Genomic DNA, 20,928 nt, shown 5'->3' with positions numbered 1-20,928 from the left:
GGCCGAACATGAGCTCAAACGGGGACAATCTAGTGGGTTTGGATGGGGTGCATCTAATCTGAAATAGGACAGAGGACAGTAGGACAGGCCAGGACAGATTGGTTTCTTCAATTCGTTTCGTGAGAAGGGTCTTAAGAGTTCTGTTCATTCTTTCAACCTGACCAGAGCTCTCAGGATGGTAAGCAGCATGTAACTTCCCTTCAATTTGGAAGGCCTGAGCAGTTTGTTGGACGACTTCAGCAATGAAAGCGGGATCGTTGTCGCTGCCTATGGAAACGATGAGACTGAAGCGTGGAATTATGTTGTTCAAGAGGTGTTTGGTTACTTCCCTGGTGCATTCAGTGCGAGTAGGGAAGGCTTCAACCCATCTAGTCAGGGTGTGTGTGAAAACAAGGAGGTGACTGAGGGAACGGGAAGTAGGCATGTGGGTGAAGTCTACAGACAGAACCTGCATTGGATGTGTTCCAATGGGTTGGTGTACAGGAGGTGGCAGTCTGGTTGGGGGATTTGTTCTAGAATAGACAACACACTGCCGGACCGTATTCTGAACTAGCTGGTCAAGGTGATTGATAAAGAAATGTCTCTTGAGGGTCATTTTAATAGCGGGTTCTTCAGAGTGCGCCAGGTTATAGAATCTTTTGATAATCGCGAGGGCTAGGTGTTGAGGAATGAATATGAGGGTACCCGCTGTGCTTGAGTTTGAAGTATCAGTGTGTGGGTCTGGATTGGCGCTTGAATTGGCGCATATTTGTATCCACCCCCCTTTCAGGACAGACTGGCTTGAGAGAGTGCGGGCCCAAGTCTGTTCCTGAGAAGTGTACTGGGGTGTAAAAGTGTCCAGAAAAGGAATGATTGTGTACAGAGGAGCCGAAGGAGGAGGGCAGAGGCTGGCAGCTCGGGCTGTGCGGTCAGCAAGGGCATTGCCATGGGAGATGAGATCAGTGACACAACGGTGGGCTCGACAGTGCATAACTGCGACACGGGAAGGCAATTTGATGGCCTCGAGGATGTCAAGGATGAGGGGAGCATGATGGATCAGGCAACTGGAGGCTGTAATGAAACCTCGATGTTTCCAGATGGCCCCATGGCGTGCAAGGTAAGGAAAGCATATTTGGAGTCAGTGTATATGTTGCAGGACTGAGAGGCAGAATGGTGCAGGGCAGAAGTGAGGGCATATAGCTCAGCTTCTTGGATGGAAGTGCCAGAGGGCATGGGGCCCATGAGTAAAGGGGAAGTGGCAGAGACTACTGCATAGCCAGCGATACGGGTACTAGAAGGGGTGACAGACGAGCTGCCATCTGTGAAAAGAGTGAGATCAGGGTTCCAGAGTGGGATGTCAGTGAGATCAGGACAGGAAGAATAAACTAAGTCAACGGTGTCAAGGCAGTTGTGCACGACTGGCTGGGAGGAGACGGGTAGGAGAGTGGAGGGGGTCAAGGAGTAAAGAAACAACAAGAGAGACCTGAGGATTTTCACAAAGAAGGACTTGGTATTTAAGGAGGCTCTCGTTCATGAGCCACAGGGAGCCTTTATGCGCTAGAAGAGAAGTCACACAGTGCGGGACAAAGTTCGGGTCATGCTGGCCGAAAGTGAGTTTGTTAGCTTCCTGTAAGAGACCTGAGATGGCGGCAATGGCCCAAAGGCAGGGAGGCCACCTGGCAGCAACAGGATCTAATTGTCGAGAGAGATAGGCGATGGGCCTATGCCAGGAGCAAAGAAACTGGGTAAGGATTTTTCATGAACATAGAGATGGAAAGGTTTGGAAGGGTCAGGAAGGCCAAGGGCAAGAGCCTGAGTCAGAAGTTTTTGGAGGCAGCAGAAAGACCGCTCCTGGAGTTGGGTCCAGATGAAAGGGGCTGAGTCAGCACCTTTGGTGGAATCATACAGGGGGCTGGCAATGGTAGAGAAATTAGGGATCCAGATGTGACAGTATCCAGTGATACTGAGGAAGGTGCGCAGAGCTTTGCGATTATTGGGAACAGGGAGACTACAGACAGCTTGGACACGGGTGTGGGGAAGGCACAACTGAGCCTTCCAGAGAGACACACAGTAACTGCAATGGAGAAGAAACTGGAGGAGAGAGCGAGTTTCCTCCTGACAGGCAGAAGTAGATAGAGAACAAAGGAGAAGATCATCAATGTACTGCAAGACTTGGGAGTCAGATGAAGAGGAGAAATTGGCAAGGTCTCAAGCAAGGGTGGTGCTGAATAGAGTGGAGCTATTTTAAAGCCCTGGGGTAGACGGGTCCAGGTTACTTTGGAGGTTTGTCCAGTGGAAGGGTTTTCCCATTGGAATGCAAAAATTGGCTGACTGGAAGGGGCTAACCGACAGCAAAAGAATGTATCCTTGAGATCCAAGACAGTGAAGTGGGTAGCTCCAGGGGGAACCAATCCCAACAGGGTGTAAGGATTGGGAACAGTAGGATGGATGTCCTCTACAAGACGGCTGACAGCATGGAGGTCCTGGATGGGGCAGTAATCGGGGGGGGGGGGGGGTCACTGGATTTTAAAACTGGAAGGAGGGGGGTATTCCAGGGTGATTTGCAAGGAACCAGAAACTCACAATCTAGCAAATGAGACAAGTGGACGTATATTCCTTGGAGGGCAGACTGGGGTATGCGGTACTGAAATAAGGAATGCGGTGGCAATATCTGAAACTTGGTTCACGGACTCACATGGGTGGGATATGGCTATACCGGGCTACAATCTACTTTGTCAGGACAGAGAGGGCAGGTTAGGAGGGGGGTAGCTCTATACATTAAAGAGGACATCAAAACCACCAGGATCACAGATGTCGATTACACCGGGGAGTCCCTCTGGGTAAACCTGGCAAGAGGCAGAGAAAAATGCCTGTATCTAGGTGTGGTATACAGACCCCCAAGACAACTGGAAGACATGGATGCAGAATTAATTGAAGACATAGAGAATATCACTCTACGAGGAGAAGCTGTACTGCTAGGGGACTTCAATATGCCTGATGCAGACTGGAACTCATTTTCAGCGACAACCAGCGGTAGCAGGAGGCTCTTAACCTCAAACAAATGGTAACGGAGCCCACTAGGGCCCAGGCGATCCTCGACCTGGTACTCACCAACGGGGAAAGCGTCTCAGAGGTCTCAGTAGGAGATACGCTAGCCTCCAGCGACCACAACATAGTATGGTTCAACCTTAGGAAAGGCTTCCCTAGATCAAACACGAAAACAAAGGTACTCAATTTCCGGGGCACAGACTTCGCACGCATGGGAGATTTCGTCCATCAGACGCTGCAGGACCAAGCGGAGACCGATGATGTAGAAGCTAAGTGGTTAACACTGAAATCAACCATACATGAAGCAACTAGCCGCTTCATAAAATCAGTAAATAAACGACAAAGAAACAATAAACCCCAATGGTTCACCGCGGAGATCTCGCACCTCATTAAGGAGAAGAAAAAAGCGTTTCTCTCCTACAAGCGCACGGAGAAAAGAGAGGCAAAAGTAGAATATAGGACCAGGTCTACAGCGATCAAAATGGCAGTTAGGGAGGCAAAACTTCGAGTGGAAGAAATTCTGGCAAAAAACATTAAAAAGGGGGGACAAATCCTTCTTCAGGTATATTAGTGACAGAAAAAGGAACACAGGCGGGATAGTACGCCTTAGAAGACCGGACGGAAGTTACGTGGAAGCAGATTCCGATAAAGCCGAACTACTGAATGAATACTTCTGCTCAGTCTTCACCTGTGAGGCACTGGGACACGGTCCGCAGTTGAAGGCAACACAAAGCACAGAAGACCCGTTTCAGAATTTTGAATTCACACCAGGTGAAGTTTACAGTGAACTGGCAATACTCAAGGTGAACAAAGCCATGGGACCAGACAATTTGCACCCAAGAGTGCTCAGAGAATTGAGCGATGTCCTGGCGAAACCGTTGGCTGAGCTATTCAAGTAAGGGGAAAGTTCCCCTGGACTGGAAATTAGCTAATGTCGTTCCTCTGCATAAAAAGGGTTGCAGGGCAGAGGTTGCGAATTATAGACCGGTGAGTCTCACATCAATAGTGTGCAAACTCATGGAAACACTAATTAAAAGCAAATTGGACACGATCTTGAATGAAGGGAATCTTCGGGATCCCAGTCAGCATGGATTCACCAAGGGTAGGTCCTGCCAATCCAATCTCATCAGCTTCTTTGACTGGGTAACAAGAAAGTTGGACTTGGGAGAGTCTTTGGACGTCGTGTACCTGGACTTCAGTAAAGCTTTTGACAGTGTCCCACACCGCAGGCTGCTAAGCAAGATGGAATCGATGGGGTTAGGAGAGACACTAACTGCATGGGTCAATGATTGGCTGAGTGGCAGACTTCAGAGGGTGGTGGTTAATGATACCCTCTCTAAAACATCGGAGGTGACCAGTGGAGTGCCGCAGGGCTCGGTCCTGGGTCCACTCCTTTTCAACATATTCATAGGGGATCTGACTCAAGGGCTTCAAGGTAAAATAACACTATTCGCCGATGACGCCAAACTATGTAATATAGTAAGTGAATGCAGTTTACAGAATTATATGGCGCAGGACCTGCTTACATTGTAAAGTTGGTCCTCAACCTGGCAGCTAGGCTTCAATGCTAAGAAATGTAAGGTCATGCACCTCGGAAGCAGAAATCCATGCAGGACGTACTTCTTGAACGGAGAAACTTTAACTAGGATTTCAGCAGAACGAGATTTAGGAGTAATCATCAGTGCAGACATGAAAACTGCCAATCAAGTGGAGAAGGCTTCATCTAAGGCAAGGCAGATATTGGGTTGTATCAATAGAAGTTTCGTCAGCCGAAAGCCTGAAGTCATAATGCCGTTGTACAGGGCCATGGTGAGACCTCATCTGGAGTACTGTGTGCAATTCTGGAGGCCACATTACAGTAAAGATGTGCGCAGAATTGAATCGGTTCAACGGATGGCCACCAGGATGATCTCGGGGCTCAAGGGTCTCTCGTACGAAGAGAGACTGAACAAATTGCAGCTCTACACTCTTGAGGAACGTAGGGAGAGGGGAGACATGATCGAAACATTTAAGTATCTCACGGGACGTGTCGAAGTGGAAGATGATATTTTCTTTCTCAAGGGACCCTCGGCCACAAGAGGGCACCCGCTCAAACTCAGGGGTGGAAAATTTCATGGCGACACCAGAAAGTATTTCTTCACAGAGAGAGTGGTTGATCATTGGAACAAGCTTCCAGTGTAGGTAATCGAGGCAGACAGCGTGCCAGACTTTAAGAATAAATGGGATACCCATGTGGGATCCCTACGAGAGTCAAGATAAGGAAATTGGGTCATTAGGGCATAGACAGGGGGTGGGTAAGCAGAGTGGGCAGACTTGATGGGCTGTAGCCCTTTTCTGCCGTCATCTTCTATGTTTCTATGTTTCTACTGCTTGATAGAGACTGGGTAGTCGGAAGCCTTGAGTGTAACGACAAAGGGTGGGATGTTACGTGCTAGTCCAGGGAACCCAGTCTCAGCCCAAACAGCCGAATCAGGTACAGAAAATGTGGGTTTGCTTGCTATGGGTCCTGACAATATGGAATAGAGGAGGCTTGGTGAGGGGGCAGCGGAGTGGTCAGGAATGGGAGTGAGGTTTGCAGAAGGGAGGTCCATAGTGAGACCATGAGAGGACAGATGAATAGTGGCTCCAAAGCGCTGGAGAAGGTCCTGATCAAGCAAGGGGACAGGACAAGAGGGCATGTACACAAAGGAATGTGATACGGAATGGCCGCCAATGCGGACCAAAATAGGTTCAAGGATAGGGAGAGGAGCCAGTTGCACCCATAATGGAGATAGATTTGGAAGAACGTTTACTGAGAGGGCGGGTCAGAACTGAGTGCTGGGTGCCAGTATCGACCAGCATAGTATCCCCTATGCAGACATTGACCAAGGGCTCGTGGGAACTGAGTGAGTAAGTTGGGAACAATCTGGAAAGAACCTGGTACTCACTGTGAGCCAGTCTGTCTCAGTATTGACTTTCAGAGTCAGAGTGAAAGGATGCCAAACCAATAGTAGGTTGGTCTGTAGTTTTAGCCTGGCAGGTACGGGGCTTACTTGGACACTCGTTCTTCCAATGACCCATCTCCTTGCAATAGGCACACTGATCCCGTTCCAAGTCCTTATGGGGTCCTTCCTATCAGGCCGGGACCCAGTAGGTTTTGAGGGGCCAGAGTAAATGGGGGGTGCTTGGAGGAGCGGGGCTCAGAGTTTCGGGCAGGGGGCCGGTTACTTGGGAAAGTATTTTGGAGGGCTACAGCAATGAGGTCAGCTTTGCGCTGGAGAAGCTTATCAGCCTCTCGCTGATTGGCGCTGTCCCGGTTCATGAAAATTCGCTGGACAATCTCAAGGAGCTGGACGGTGTTCATGCCGGTGAACCTGTCCTGCTTCTGGAGTTTCCTACGAATATCAGGTTGTGTCTGGCTCACAAATAAGGTATTAACCATACGGAGGTTTTCAGGTTTTTCTGGGTCAAAGGGAGTAAAGGTATAGTAGGCATCACAGAGACGTTCATAAAATGCGGCTGGGGATTCATCAGTCTTTTGGAGGACCTCAGATACTTTGGAAATGGTGAGTTTCCAAGAAGCCAACCGGAGACCCTCAAGGATATACTGGCAGTACTGCACAAGGAAAGTATTATGAGTGGCATCATTGGGTTCCCAATTTGGGTCATGAGAAGGGAAATGGTTGTTAATCCAGTTGAGGTCTGCATCCGCCTGTGCCTTTTTTGTAAGGGATTCTTGCAGAACCCGTTTACGTTCTTCGGTATTTAGGAGACAGAGAAGTAGTTCCTGGCAATCTGACCAGGTGGGGCGATGTGTGCGAATGATGGACGTAATAAGGTCAATATTTGCCTGCGGCCACTCAGAGTAAGGGGGACAATGGGATTTCCAGTTGTATAAATCGGTGGTAACATAGAAACATAGAAAGTGACGGCAGAAAAAGGCCGAGGCCCATCGAGTCTGCCCACACTGCTGGTAGTGAAGGGCTGATATACGAGACTAATAGTGGGTGGTCTACGACAGTGTTTTTCAATCTTTTTACACCTGTGGACTGGCAGAAATAAAAGAATTATTTTGTGGACCGGTAAACTACTAAGACCGAAATAAAAAAACACATTTCCGCCCCTTCTCCGCAAGCTCGGTCCCCACAAACCATCTGATCCCATCTGCACAAGCCTCAGTTATGATTTTATATTGAACGTATTTTATTAAAGTATAAAAAGAAACAATATTCTGTACAATTGTCATTTTATAGATATAAATATTCAGAGCAAGGACCAACAAAAACCCCTGTCTCCCCTCCCCTTCACATATATCCCCTCTACTATCAAGAAAACTGAACAAGCCAAATTATTACAGAATGCTACACAGAGATATCATGCTAACAGAATATGCAGTCAACACATGACAGGAATAGTGTTAGGCTTTGCAGTCCCCAGTTATGTCTCTAACAGGATATATATTTCAAATCTGATATATTGTAATGACAAAATAGAAATAAAATGATTTTTTTCTACCTTTTGTGGTCTCTTCTTTCATTTTCTTTTCACTCTTTTCCTTCCAGCGTCTGCCCGTTCCATCCACTGTCTGCCCTCTCCCCCTTCCATATGTATCTGACTTCTTTCTATGCCCTTCTCCCCTTTCCATCCAGCCTGTGCCTCCTCTCTCCTTTTTACATCATTCATTCCAGCTTCATTGCTTTCTTCATTTTTTATTTCTCCTACACCAGATCTAGCATCTTTATCCCTCTCTCATTTCTCTGCTGACCCCCTTTCCAGCATCAATCTCTCTCTACTTTCTCATTCCTCTCTCTCTCCCCTTTCTCTCATCTGATCTCTCCATTCCATCCTGACCCCATTTACCCTCCTGTAATCTCCCTGCCAGCTGTTTCCTTACTTTTTTCCTTCTCCCCATCCAACAGTAGCTCTCTTCCCATCCCTTTCCCTCTTCCCCTCCCAGCAGCATCTCTCCTTCTACCTCCCTCCAGGTGCAGTAGCAGCTCTCCCTTTATTCAGCAGCTTCCCAGCCTCCAACAGTGGCTTCCTCTCCTTCCAGCAGCTGTCAGTACTTGCCCGCAGCAGTGATTTCCTTAGGCAGCCTTGGGTCCGTTGCCGCCTCTGAGGAAAGGTGAAGTTGCCGAAGTGAATCACTGCCCTGGTAAGTACAGAGCTTCTAGGAGAGGAGGCAGCCACTGTTGAAGGCTCCCTGCACATTCGCGACCCTCCCAAGCCGGCAAAAACAGCTTTGCACCACAGGCCCTGCCGCCCAAGACGAGCCGGAGGCCCCTACCCGCTGCATCCTGCACGTGGGCAAACTCTCAGCACAGACGCTGCTGATGGCTCCAATCCATATGCTGACCCCCCCCCCCCCCCAGCGCACGCTGACCATCTCCTTTCTACCTACACTTTCCCCGCAGCCCTCTTCGGCGACTCAGCAGGGGCAGCGATCAAGACAGGCTGCCGACATCGGGATCTTTCCTCTGAGTCCCGCCTATTTTGTTTCAACTTCTTGTTTCCGCATAGGCGAGACTCACAGAGGGAATGCCCGACGTCGGCAGCCTGTCTTGATCGCCCGAGGCTGGGAGGAACAGAAGATTTCCACGAACACCACCGGGGCAGGAAATTTAAAGGCGTTGAACTGTGGTCTAGGATGCCCGGCGGCATCCGGTGGGTTGGCGACAGGAACCTGGCGAAGGGGCATGACCAGATTTGTAGCCTCCGAAGTCTCCTGTTTTATATGTCTTCTCATGAGAACTATTTGAGGAGGATCAGGTCTCAAGCGATGACTGATAGGAGAATCATCAGAAAGAGAGAGAGAATCCAGAGGTGGATAAAGGACTGGGGAGGATGGGATTTCATGAACTGAGCTATCGGCCGGGGCTCGAGAAGGGGAGACTGGAAGTTGGGCAGGGAGTTGTACAGGCTGGGAAACAGAGGGCTGCGCAAGGGAGACAGAACTAGGTTTGGGTATGGGCTGTGGCGTTGCCGAGTAAGAAGGTGGAGAGGTGGGTATTTCAAATATGTCAGTTGAAAGGTCAGACTCAAAGACATGAGTAGGACAATAGCACTCATTGACAGTTTTCCTGAGGGCGAGGACTTGGGACTGGAGTTTCTTAGGTACAGGAGGGAAAAGCCAAGAAGGCTTGCTGCGGACTAAGTTTAACCAACTATCTATATAGGGGAATTGATCAGGATGGCCAGTTTTAGGGTGGGTTACTACGATAAAAACCTGATGGGTTATGTCCTCATCCAGGGAGCCAGACAGGGGCCAGCCCACACCAAATGTCGGCCATTCTAATTGGCACAGATGAATAAGGGTTGATCTTTTAAATGTAGTCCCATAATCAGAGCCAAATCCCTTTTTAAAATTGACTAACATTGTATCAAGGGTGTCTCCATAGGTTGACTGACATCCCCCCATTGTGCAATGGAGAACAAAAACACTTCCCTGTATTCCTGTCCCTGCCCATCTCCGGACTAGGGAAACGCAGTAGTAACAGGTCCGCACTCGCTTCGTCCACAAGGACATCTCAGACACTCAGACACACAAAACACGACAGACTTTAGTTCAGTTACCCAATCAGAAAATAACAGTTCCTGGAATCCCTCTCCGCGACTTCAGCAATGAATCAAGTAGCTTTACTAGGCAGAGGAAGAGAGACAGGACAGAAATAATCAATTTCTGCACATACCATAAGAAACATAAGAACATAAGCAGTGCCTCTGCTGGGTCAAACCAAAGGTCCATCACGCCCAGCAGTCCGCTCATGCGGCAGCCCATCAGGTCCAGGACCTGTATAGTAATCCTCTATCTATACCCTTCTATCCCCTTTTCCTTCAGGAAATTATCTAATCCCTTCTTGAACCCCAAAACTATACTCTGTCCTATCACACCCTCTGGAAGTGCATTCCAGGTGTCCTAGTATTGGTTCTGAATCTGTCCCCTCTTAATTTTTCTGAATGCCCTCTCGTTCTTGTAGTTTTCGAACATTTGACGAATCTGTCTTTCTCCCCTCTAAGTCTTCGCTTCTCCAGGGAAAAGAGCCCCAGTTTCTCTAATCTTTCAGCATATGAAAGGTTTTCCATACCTTTTATCAATCGTGTCGCTCTTTTCTGATCCCTCTTGAGTATCGCCATATCCTCTTAAGGTACGATGACCAATATTGGACACAGTACTCCAGATGCCGGCGCACCATCCCCCGAATCAACGGCAGGATAACTTCTTTCATTCTGGTTGTAATACCTTTCTGGATAGTACCCAGCATTCTATTCGTCTTCTTAGAGGCTGCTGCGCACTGTGCCGAGGGCTTCATTATGTTGTCCATTATTACCCCCAAGTCCTTTTTTGGGGTACTTTCACCCATTACCAGCCCTCCCATCGTATAGCTGTACTTTGGGTTTCTGTTTCCTACATGCAAGACTTTACATTTCTCTACATTAAACTTCATCTGTTATCTCGTCGCTAACTCTTCTAGTTTGTTCAGGTCCCTTTGTACCAGATGAGTGGCCACTCAAAATCTGGACAGATATCAGTTCCTGCACTTTAAACCAGGACTGGATTAATCAATTGAGCTGGGCAAAGTCTCCAAAGTCCACCGATCCCAAGAGAGGACCAGCTGGCTAGGCGGATGTGTCAGCTCTTAGACCAGACACAAGTGACCGATCGAGTGACCGGTGGTCAAATGACCTTCAAGTCCCTGTTCGAGGCACCACATGAAAGGTCACTTTGGTCAGCCACAAAACTTAGAGACTTGAAGAAAGCACAGGTATTTTATTCAGAATATGCGGACTTCTGAGCCCCAAGCTGGCAGCTTCAGAAGTGCCAAAAACAGGAAATTACAGTGACATTTATACATTTTCTGCCTAGACAACTGGATGCTAGATACAACTTCTCATTTGTTACTTTTGCTACATTTTCTTAACAATCATTGGTCCTAAGCTCACACTTATTATTGGTTCAGGGGTTAACCTTATAGTCCTATAGGGAGCAGGTAACTTATCTAAGCCCTACAGTCTTTCTGTTACATGTCCAGGAGGGCAAAATACAATATGGTTATCTCAGCATACACAGTAAGAAGCTAAAACACCCAAGCTACAACACCCAGTGTAGGCAGGCTAGAACATGAGATAAGTCAGGTCTGCAATCAAACATAATTCATCATTTTTATTAAGGAGAAAACTTAGTTCAAAACTCAGGAAAACCAGTCCCAGACTCCTTCATACCTATTGTTGGCATTCAACAATGAGCTCTTAATTTCATTTCCCCAAGCTAACTTCTCTCCTCAGCCACATTTATCTTTCATGCACCCAGTTCACAAACACAATATACTCTCAGTTATGTGGCATCTATCAATGCCCATGGGTGCTGGATAACTGGTTGCTTGATAGTTACTCTAAAAATAGTTTTGTCTCCCTTCCCACCTGAGGAGGAAATAAAGAGAAAGGACTCTCAGGAGATCCTCAGGAGAGACTCTGTGCTGCTGAATTAGGCCTACCATAAGATCTATGAACTGTGCAAAAAGTATATATTTTCTTGTCAGCACAAATAATACTCTTGCAAGAGAACTTCATCTTTGTTCTAGAAGCTGACAGTTATCTGCTGGTTGTGACATTTGACAAATATTCTATTAAAGGACTTTCCAAGAAATGCTTGGGTCACAAGAAAAGCCATAACTTCAGGTCAGGATGACATGCAGGTGAAACTGCTGACAAACTACAATCAAGCATAGAAGGGAGGGTGCTGACCCTCAGGGATCATTGATCTTAGTATTAAGAATGCAAGGGGGGCTTGCCATCTTGGTGGGGGCGCCGGCACCCATCCTCCTCTCTGCCCCCCCAGCTCCCCCTCCCCAATACCAAATCATATTTGACATCAAGCTTCATTATGACTCAACTGCAATTATGTATATCATACATACAATCATTAAATATGACAAAGTGTGACAATCCAATAGAAATTAAGTATTTAATTAGTAATTATGTAGTACTCTTAAGCTTGGGTATAAAGGGTAGCATAATTGCTGATTTTAGCTTTAAGACGGACTGGGCAGCCCAGACGTGCCGGCACTCTGTGTTACCCCCTCCGTTTGCCTAACTGCTGTTACTATATACTATTTGGATGCATTTCTATGTAAGCTGTCTTTTGTTTATTCTTATTAAACGTATATTATATACAGCAATTGGGTTGTCAGTGTATGGTCATTTAAATACATTGGAGGTTATCAGCACCTTCACACCTCACTCTCTTCCTCTCTCTATAATTTCCCCACCCCTACTTGTAGGTCTAGCCTCTTGGTCTGGGTCATCTTCTCTCCATCCCTTCTTCCCTCAACTTATGGGTCCAGCATCCATCCATCTCCTCTCCCCTCCCCTTCACACTGCTGGACCCCTCCACTCCATCCCCACTTCTGGTGCACCTCCCCCTCCCTCCATGATGGTCTGGCCTCCTGGACGTTCCTCACTTACTTGAAGCAGCAGCAGCAGCAGCTGGTCAGCAGAGCCAATGCTGTAAATAGGCTGCTCACGGCCAGCCCTGGCAGGGCTTTTCCTCTGCCATATCAGATGTTAACTGGTTGCTGCAGCTACTTTGGTTAAATGAGGGAGGGTGGTTGGCAGGTCAGGACTGCTGCCACTGCTGCTTCAGGTGAGGGAGAAAGGGGGTTGGTGGGTCAGGACCACCGCTGCCGCAACTGCTTCAGGGGCTGTAGAGAGGGATGGAACAGGAGGGGTTGTCATGTCAGGACTGCTACCACTGCTGCTTTGGGGACTGGAGGGAGAACTTTTTTTTGCCAGCGATTTAGGTTTTTGCCAGTTGGGTGAGAGTGCCGAATACTTGAGTACAGGATAATCTGGATTCTACTATACTGTACATGCAAAAATGTAAGTGCTCAGCAAAAGATTTTTGTTTATGAAGATCAAGGTGCCCAATTCTTAAAGTTAGGTGCTTTGATATTTTAAATGTTGACCTCAACATGCTCCACTGTATCTCAACAGGGAAAGCTTCAATAATAGAAAAAATTTGAAGAGATAAACATGTACTTGTTTTCCTTAATTATTATTTCTTTACCAATGATGTAGTGCTGACTGCTTTGTTTAAAAGCTAATTTGTATGAAAGGCCTTCAAATTGGAATTCTGAATTTTGAAATATATGGTATTATTCCAAAGGAGGAAAGCTGACTTTGTAAATACAGTATATAAATAGGATAAGATACAACTGAATTTTTACTATAGGAGGAAGAATAGAATATGCTGGCTTTACTTGTCCATCTGCAGTGTATGTTGTCTTCATACAGTGCCTTTGCCGTTGATTCTCTAGTTCTTGTCTCAAAAGACCTATTTCAGCACTCAGAGTCTTCATCTTGTATTTTGGATTGTCTTTCAGAAACATTGGCAAGTCTCTTTCTGTGGAAAAAAGAAAAAAACCTAACTGTGTCAAAGTTCTTTAAAGGAGAATAACCATAAAGATACTGGAGGTAGAGCAGGGTAAACCATGTGGAAATATTTTTTAAGCAAGTGATATGCACTTGTTTTCATTATGGTTTGTCATACTACATTCAGAAGACAGTGGGAACAGACAATGAACATTCCACTGAAGATTACTGATATAAAAAAATCTTGTTTATTTTGATAAAGGACACATACATTAGCTGTGGACTATGTTTCAGCGACTAAAAGACGCCTGCATAAGGGGTCACTAGACAAAAACACATAATAAAAACATTTAATCATGCAATATAAATGTGAATAATAAAGATGAGCACTAATAGTTAGTACAAATAAATAATAAATGAATACCAAAGAGACCATCAAAATAAATAAATAAAAAAGCATTAATAATGCAGCTATTAAGAATATTCATTGTCACCGAAACACAGTGCTGTATCGGGTCCACAGCTTATGAATGTGTCCTTTATCGAAATAAACAAGATTTTTTTTATATCAGTGATTTTCAGTGGAATGTTCATTGTCCGTTCCCACTGTCTTCTGTATGCACTTTTGAACCCATGGGTTTTTGTCCTGTTGGAGTTTTTGGTGTTTATCATACTACATATTCATTATGTATAATAAATGTCCTTTGTACAATTGAGTTCTGCTAGTATAGATACACAATCCTTCATCTGAAATTCCAAAAACTGAAGAGCTCCAAAAAACATGGAAGTTTTAGCACCAAAGTCCCCCGACATGAGACATACCCAATACTCTGGAAAACCAGCAACACACAAACTCTGTATTTACTTAATTAAATGCGATCAAAATATTGCAACACTTGGAGCCGATATTCAGCAGTATTTAGACGGCCGGGAATTGCTCCTGGCTCTCTAAATAGTACATAGCAACTATCTGCTGATATTCAATTGGGGATAGCAGGCTATCTCACATTAAATATCCCAGTCTCTGGATTAGCTGGTAACAACTATGTTGTGCGACATAACCGGACACTGCCAATATTCAGCGGCTCACCAGCTACTTTCGGCGGCCAAAGTCAATAGCCTAAAAGAATGGTATATCTTTGGCTATTGAGACTTAGCCAGCTACCTGCTGAATATAGGCCTAGCCAGCTATTTCCCGGCTGGCCAAAAATAGACCAGAAATTCAATACTAGTGGCTAGATATGGTGCCAGCATTGAATTTCTGGTATCACTAGCAATCTCTCAGTCTGAATATTGGGAGGACAGTGTTTACATATGTACGATCAAAATGATGATGGGTCCTCCTCACATATAATTTATGGTTTATTGAGCTTAATATACTGCTGTTTCATAAAAAAATATAGCAAAGTGATGGGAGTGAGTTTCTGACAGAGCTTGGAAAGACATGCTTATGAACAGTGGGTTTGAAACCAGCTATTTTTTTATTTATTTATTTTAAACATTTCTAGACCACCTAAGTCTAAGTGGTTTATATAAGAACATACATATTACTGACACAAACAACATACAATTTAAATTTATTGACAACACTGCTACTTTGCATTTCTCATAAACTTATTGTAATAATGTTACCATCTCAATGTCAATATCCTACAATAGTGTATTACATGAAGACATCTACAGATAGCAGGGTTTTCAGAAGTCTCTTAAGTCATTCAATTCATAAATAATCTCAGGCTCCCAGGAAGAGAGTTCCTCTGTTTCACAGCAGCTATAGAGAACATAGCTGCTTTTGACCTTGCCACTGATCAATTTCATCCCTCCCTCTGACCTCAACCTTCTTCCAGTTGGTAAATTTTCCAGAGGAGGGGGGCGGAGCTTGGCCATGGTCTAAGATGGCTGTGTGAATCAGTTGCTCCCTCTGCCCTGCTACTTTAAAGATATTTTTGAAGTATTGCAACTGCAGTTTTATACCTTTCAAGTGTATAATTTTACTGTCAGGATGGCCTCGGGTAAACAAAGCAAAAAATCAGAGGAGAATATGGGACCTAGAGGGATTGCAAAGCGTTTGAAGAAAGACCCACCATCACCATTGAAAGTTTCCTTGCCTAAAGATACATATGAACTTTCAGAGCAGGTGATAAATGATCTTACTACCATAAAAGATATGCTGGGTCAGACTACTTCAACATTAACCTCCCTCCAGAAAGAGGTCTCTGGTTGACACATCAGTTAACAGTGAGTAATGCTCATATGGATCAATTAGAGCAGAGGATGATGGCTGCTGAAGTACATGCTACTCAGTCAGTTAAAGATCATAATTTGCTAACCCAGCTGGTTCAAGATCTGGAAGAGGCTAACAACAGGTCCAGATGGAAAATGTTAGGATTTTGGGTTTAAATGAAGGAGCAGAAGGAGGTAATGCAATTCAATTCCTCACTGATTTTATACCAAAAGTCTTCTCTCTCACTTTTACCCAGTCATTAGCGATTGAGAGGGCACATCGAGTGCCATCCCAGCTATCTAATTCTCAGAGGGGTCCTAGACCTTTAATATTTAAAGACTTGAGTTTCCAACATGCATTGGGGCAGCAAAAAAGGCAAATTCAGTCACTTGGAAGGCAGAAAGCTTATGTTCCTCTCTGATTTTGCAAAAAAACAAAAAACAAAAAAAAAAAACCACTGCTTCTCTCAGAAAACGATTCTTGGATTTAAGACCACAGCTTAGGGAATTAGGAGCTATATATGGACTGATTTATTCAGCAATCATGAGGGTTTCTTTGAATAATAATACTAAACATTACAGGGATCCTAAAAACTTACAAAATTTTATTAATAATCAACTGCAGCAAATGTCTTAATGCAGGATTCTAACTGACAATTGGAAAGTCAGTTGGATCTCAGTATTCTTAGAGCTATCAGATTATTTTATTAATTTTCTTATGGACAATGGGTTTTTCTTTTGAATTTTTCATGATTGCTGGTTTGAAGTAAAGGATATAGGATGATATATAACATTTACTAATTAAAAAGGGGAAAATACTGACAAGTTGTCTTTTGCTGAAAGAAAGTGACTTATGGGGTCTTAAAAGTTACTCTACTAAATACATAAGATTGCTTATAATACTTAAGGGACAGGGGAGAAATACCTGAGGTACTATTAGTGGGGACTTGTTGCTGAGTCAGGATAGCAGAGCTTTTTGACAACTTGAGCCCGAGACATCGGGTGCCAAATCTCCGCGGGCACCTGCAGAGACAGACGCCCTGACGTCACTCGGGTCCTGCACCCGCGAATGAAAAGGATGCCGCGACTGCTTATCCTTGGAGAGATACCTGATTTGAGGTGCTATTAGTGGGGACTTGTTGCTAAGCCAGGATAGCAGAGCTTTTTGACAACTTGAGCCAGAGACATCGGGTGCCGAATCTCCGCGGGCACCTGCAGAGACAGATGCCCTGACAACCTTCAGGTCCTGCACCCGCGAGTGAAAAGGACGCCGTGACTGTGGCACGTGGCTGCAGGGCGTGGCAAAAGGGGCATGCTAGGCCCCTTGGGAGCCCCTTGGAGACAGTGGGAGACATGGGAGGCACTTAAATTGTATGTATGAAACTTGATTTATTATGGGGAAGAGAAAGGGGAAGGCAAAAGTTTCTACGCCTATTATAGCTGGCCCCATAGATAGACACCTAGTGTCAACCAGTGCCCTAGGCCACAGCCGACTCACTATCAGGGGCGTCCCTCAGTCCCCCAGAAAGAACTCCCCCTCCTCCACATAATATCACTGTTGGTCTGGATCCCAAGAATGGTTCCAGTTCTCAACCTGTGGGAGTATCAGAGCAACAGGTATCGTCCTCACTAGTTTATGGGGAGATACCTAAAGCCTTATCCTTTCAGGAGGAGGCTTTAATTGCAAGAGAAACCCAGGCAGAGCCACAGGAAGTTTCTCTTATGGATTTATGGCACATTAATACCAGAGTGGAGGGGCTATTAATGTCAATGGTGACTCAGAATGTTAAATTTTCACAGGAAGTAGTTAATAAGTTGGAAAATGTTGATTCAAATTTGAAGATTATGGAAAAACGTATTATAACAACTGATTCTCATATGGTTACATTGCATATAACAACTGAGTCTCATATGGTTACATTGCAAGCAGTGTCTTCAACGGCTGTTAAAGATTCTCATATTACCCATATGAAATTTGAGAAAATGGAAAACATTTTAAGGGCAAAAAACCTACGGTTGGTCAATTTCCCAAAAAATCAATTATTGTCCCCGGAAATTTTAATTTGGAAATATTTTAAGGAAGTGTTGGGGTTGGCTGACGCAGAGAAATTGCCCATAACACATTTATATTATATTCCACAGAAAAAGAAAAATCCCACAGACTTGGGTGTGGACCAGTTAGAACAAATAGAGTTTGATCTAACTGGTTTCTTGAAAGATTCACAAGATATAATTCAAACTAGATCTACCCTATTGATATCTTGTGCAAGAGAGATAGATAATTCCTTAATTATGAAAGCTTATTTTCAGAATAAGCTTATGAAATTTTGTGGAGATAATGTATTGATTTTTCCAGATGTGGCCCAAGCTACACAATTGAGAAGAAAAGCTTTTTTAGCTTTGAAACCAGGGGTGTTGGCTTTGGGATCCACATTTTATTTGAAGTTTCCATGTAAATGTTTAGTTAAATTTAAAGAATGTAAATATGTATACTGGGACTCTATTCAATTGGAACAATTTTTACAACTTCATGAAACTAGTAAGGTCGGCATCTGATTTAATATTAGTTTGGAGTTCGGACTTATGATGCACCATAAATGTTTGATTTTTTTTTATCAGGATTATCTTGAATGTATCGATTAGCTAATATCAGGATATATTCTCCCATTATGTGGACTTGAGGAGATAGTGAATTACTGGAGACATCGATCCCATTGACATATGATGTAGTCATATGTGGGACGTTATTATATCTTAAACCCCCTTTGGACCGATATAAATTCTGGATACTCCTTATTATGACTGGGGTAGCCATACAGATGGTTACTCGTAATTGGAAAAATTGCGATCGCCTTAATTTTCCTTTTTGGTGGGCAAATTTATGCCTTTGCTACAGGTATGAGAAAATGAATGCTGATATGTTGGGCATAGCACATTATTTATTTTGATTTGGGGCCCATTGACGTCTTTTATTACTTCGTTATAATTGTCTTTTATCTTTAGTTTTTTGTGGAATTACACACACATCCAGGTTAGGATGGGAGGTTGGGAGGGGAGAGGTATATCTTTGCTTTGTTATATTCTATGACTACAGGTCATAGAAGGGAAGGGAGGGGGTTATTCTTTTTATATTATTATTGACAGATTATAAGTGCTTACTGTGGTGGATTAATGATTGTATATATATTGTTCTGTACTTTTGTTGGCTTGAAAAATTAATAAAGTTAAAAAAAAAAAATTCCAGAGACTTTGAAACCACAGTGGGACAGACCAATGTAAAACTTGGTGCACTGTCAAAAGCACCTTATGCTGTACCCTCTAGTTGTAAAGGGAGCCAGTGTAATTGTTTTAAGACTAGTGTAATATGTTCCCAGCGGGAACTCATTTTCCTGTCCCATCCTGGCAAGTTCTTTTCCTGTCTCTTCCCCATTCCTGCATGCTCTGTCCTCATTTGCACAAGTTTCAAACACTTTAAAATCATAAGTGTTTGAGGCTTGTGTGGTTAAGGCAGAGCTTACAGGGGCAGAGACAGCGACAAAACTCACGGGGATTGGAAAATTGAGTTCCTGCAGGGATGGGGAAAAATTTGTCCCTATGTCATTCTCTTTTACCAGCAATTAACCTGGCAACAGATGTCTGTATTTAAAACTGAAAGGGGTTTCTGGTTGCCACTTATCTGACTGCAGAAGAATTGTATCCAATTTATGAAAGTTACATGGCTGAGTGTGCAGAAGGGGTGGGTAACTCCTTATGCAAATCTTGCACTGACGGATGAACACCCAGACACTTGGGTAAAATGTTATGCATTTTAAGAGGTTATTTAATGAATGGGAATAAAACTTGTTTGAACAAATTTATCTTATTTATTTATGTGTGGGGATGTGAGCTGAGCAGAGCTGAATCAGAATAACAGAAGTAGATATCTACTTCACACAAGCTCAAAAGGGAGAAGAAATGGTGGGGGGTCTAGAATCTTTAAGTTTGCACTACATAGATTCATGATCTGTGTATTGTACTCATTTGGGAGGTAGCTCCCTAGATGGGAAACTTTGTCACTGGCAGACACAGAGCTCTTTTTAGGGGCACTCTTGAAGAAACAGATCAGCAGCCCTTGGGAACAGAGAGTTGAGGGCAGAAGACCAGCAGCCTTTGGGAGCTGGCCTCAAGGCAGGCAGCCTTTGGGAGCAGCTCAGGGAAGACGACAAGAGCCTGCAGTGGACCAGTGTAGGCACCAGACCACTCGGGTGCAGTCAGCACCAGTAGTTCAACAAGGCAGAAGGCCCTGAAGTGCTCTTAGGAGGGCTGGGGCCTTCAGAGCTAAGGGGTAACTACTATGAGGCTGCCATAGGGGCAACCGGGAAGAACAACACTCATCTTGCCCTAAGCAGTGGTGTACCTAGCATATGTATAACCAACACTTTCAATTGGAGAATAATGTGGTCGTAAGATGTTATAGTAAGAAACTATTTTGCAGAGGCACAGTGAAGTAAGTAACAGCTCTAGATGCGCTCAAAAAGAAGGAAAAAGCCTCAGAAAAGGCCCTTCCACCGCCACAAAGGTGGAAATAAAGGTGGTTAAGCGGTAACCTCACAGGCAAAACCTTCGCTTCAACATGAGTGTTTTGAGCAAAAAACTATGCTTCACTATGCAAAAAACTCTTGATAGAGGATAAAACCACTTATCTTAAGCTGTTCGGCACACCGACGGAGGCCAGCATTTCACCGACAGGCTACATCAGGGTGTGACCCGACCGATCAGTCTTATAAAGAGCGAAAACAGACGCTTCAAAAAAGTCCAGAAAATGGCTTCCCTGATGTAGCCTGTCGGTGAAATGCTGGCCTCTGTCGGTGTGCCGATCAGCTTAAGATAAGTGGTTTTATCCTCTATCAAGAGTTTTTTGCATAGTGAAGCATAGTTTTTTGCTCAAAACGCTCATGTTGAAACGAAGGTTTTGCCTGTGAGGTTACCGCTTAACCACCTTTATTTCCACCTTTGTGGTGGTGGGAGGGCCTTTTCTGAGGCTTTTTCCTTCTTTTTGAGCGCATCTAGAGCTGTTACTTACTTCACTGTGCCTCTGTAAAATAGTTTCTTACTATAACATCTTACGACCACATTAGTCTCCAATTGAAAGTGTTGGTTATGCATACATTGGTTTTCAATATATCTGAGTTTTTGTACCTAGCATATGTGACACCCGGGGCACATCATTTTTTGACACCCCCCATCTATATGAAAAATATGATTTTTAGTAACAATCCACATATCGCACAACAAGAGTATACTTAGGAAAAGGCAGCATCTTAAACACTGCAGTGAGCACTAGAACACCAA

The 20,928-nt window shown here is 44.5% G+C and overlaps 1 protein-coding gene across 2 annotated transcripts in view; it reads right to left on the bottom strand.

Moving 5' to 3' along the window:
• LOC117347239 (coiled-coil domain-containing protein 17-like) overlaps positions 1-20,928 on the bottom strand; it is a 488,260-nt gene that overhangs the window by 184,708 nt on the left and 282,624 nt on the right. For both annotated transcript variants that reach the window (XM_033917895.1, XM_033917903.1), the window contains one exon: positions 13,263-13,405. In XM_033917895.1, the coding sequence (XP_033773786.1) occupies positions 13,263-13,405 (143 nt within the window). The remainder of the gene's footprint in view (positions 1-13,262; positions 13,406-20,928) is intronic.

This window comes from Geotrypetes seraphini, chromosome 1 (assembly GCF_902459505.1).
Source record: "Geotrypetes seraphini chromosome 1, aGeoSer1.1, whole genome shotgun sequence".
NCBI classification, from domain to species: domain Eukaryota; kingdom Metazoa; phylum Chordata; class Amphibia; order Gymnophiona; family Dermophiidae; genus Geotrypetes; species Geotrypetes seraphini.
This window is presented reverse-complemented; position numbering and strand designations above follow the sequence as displayed.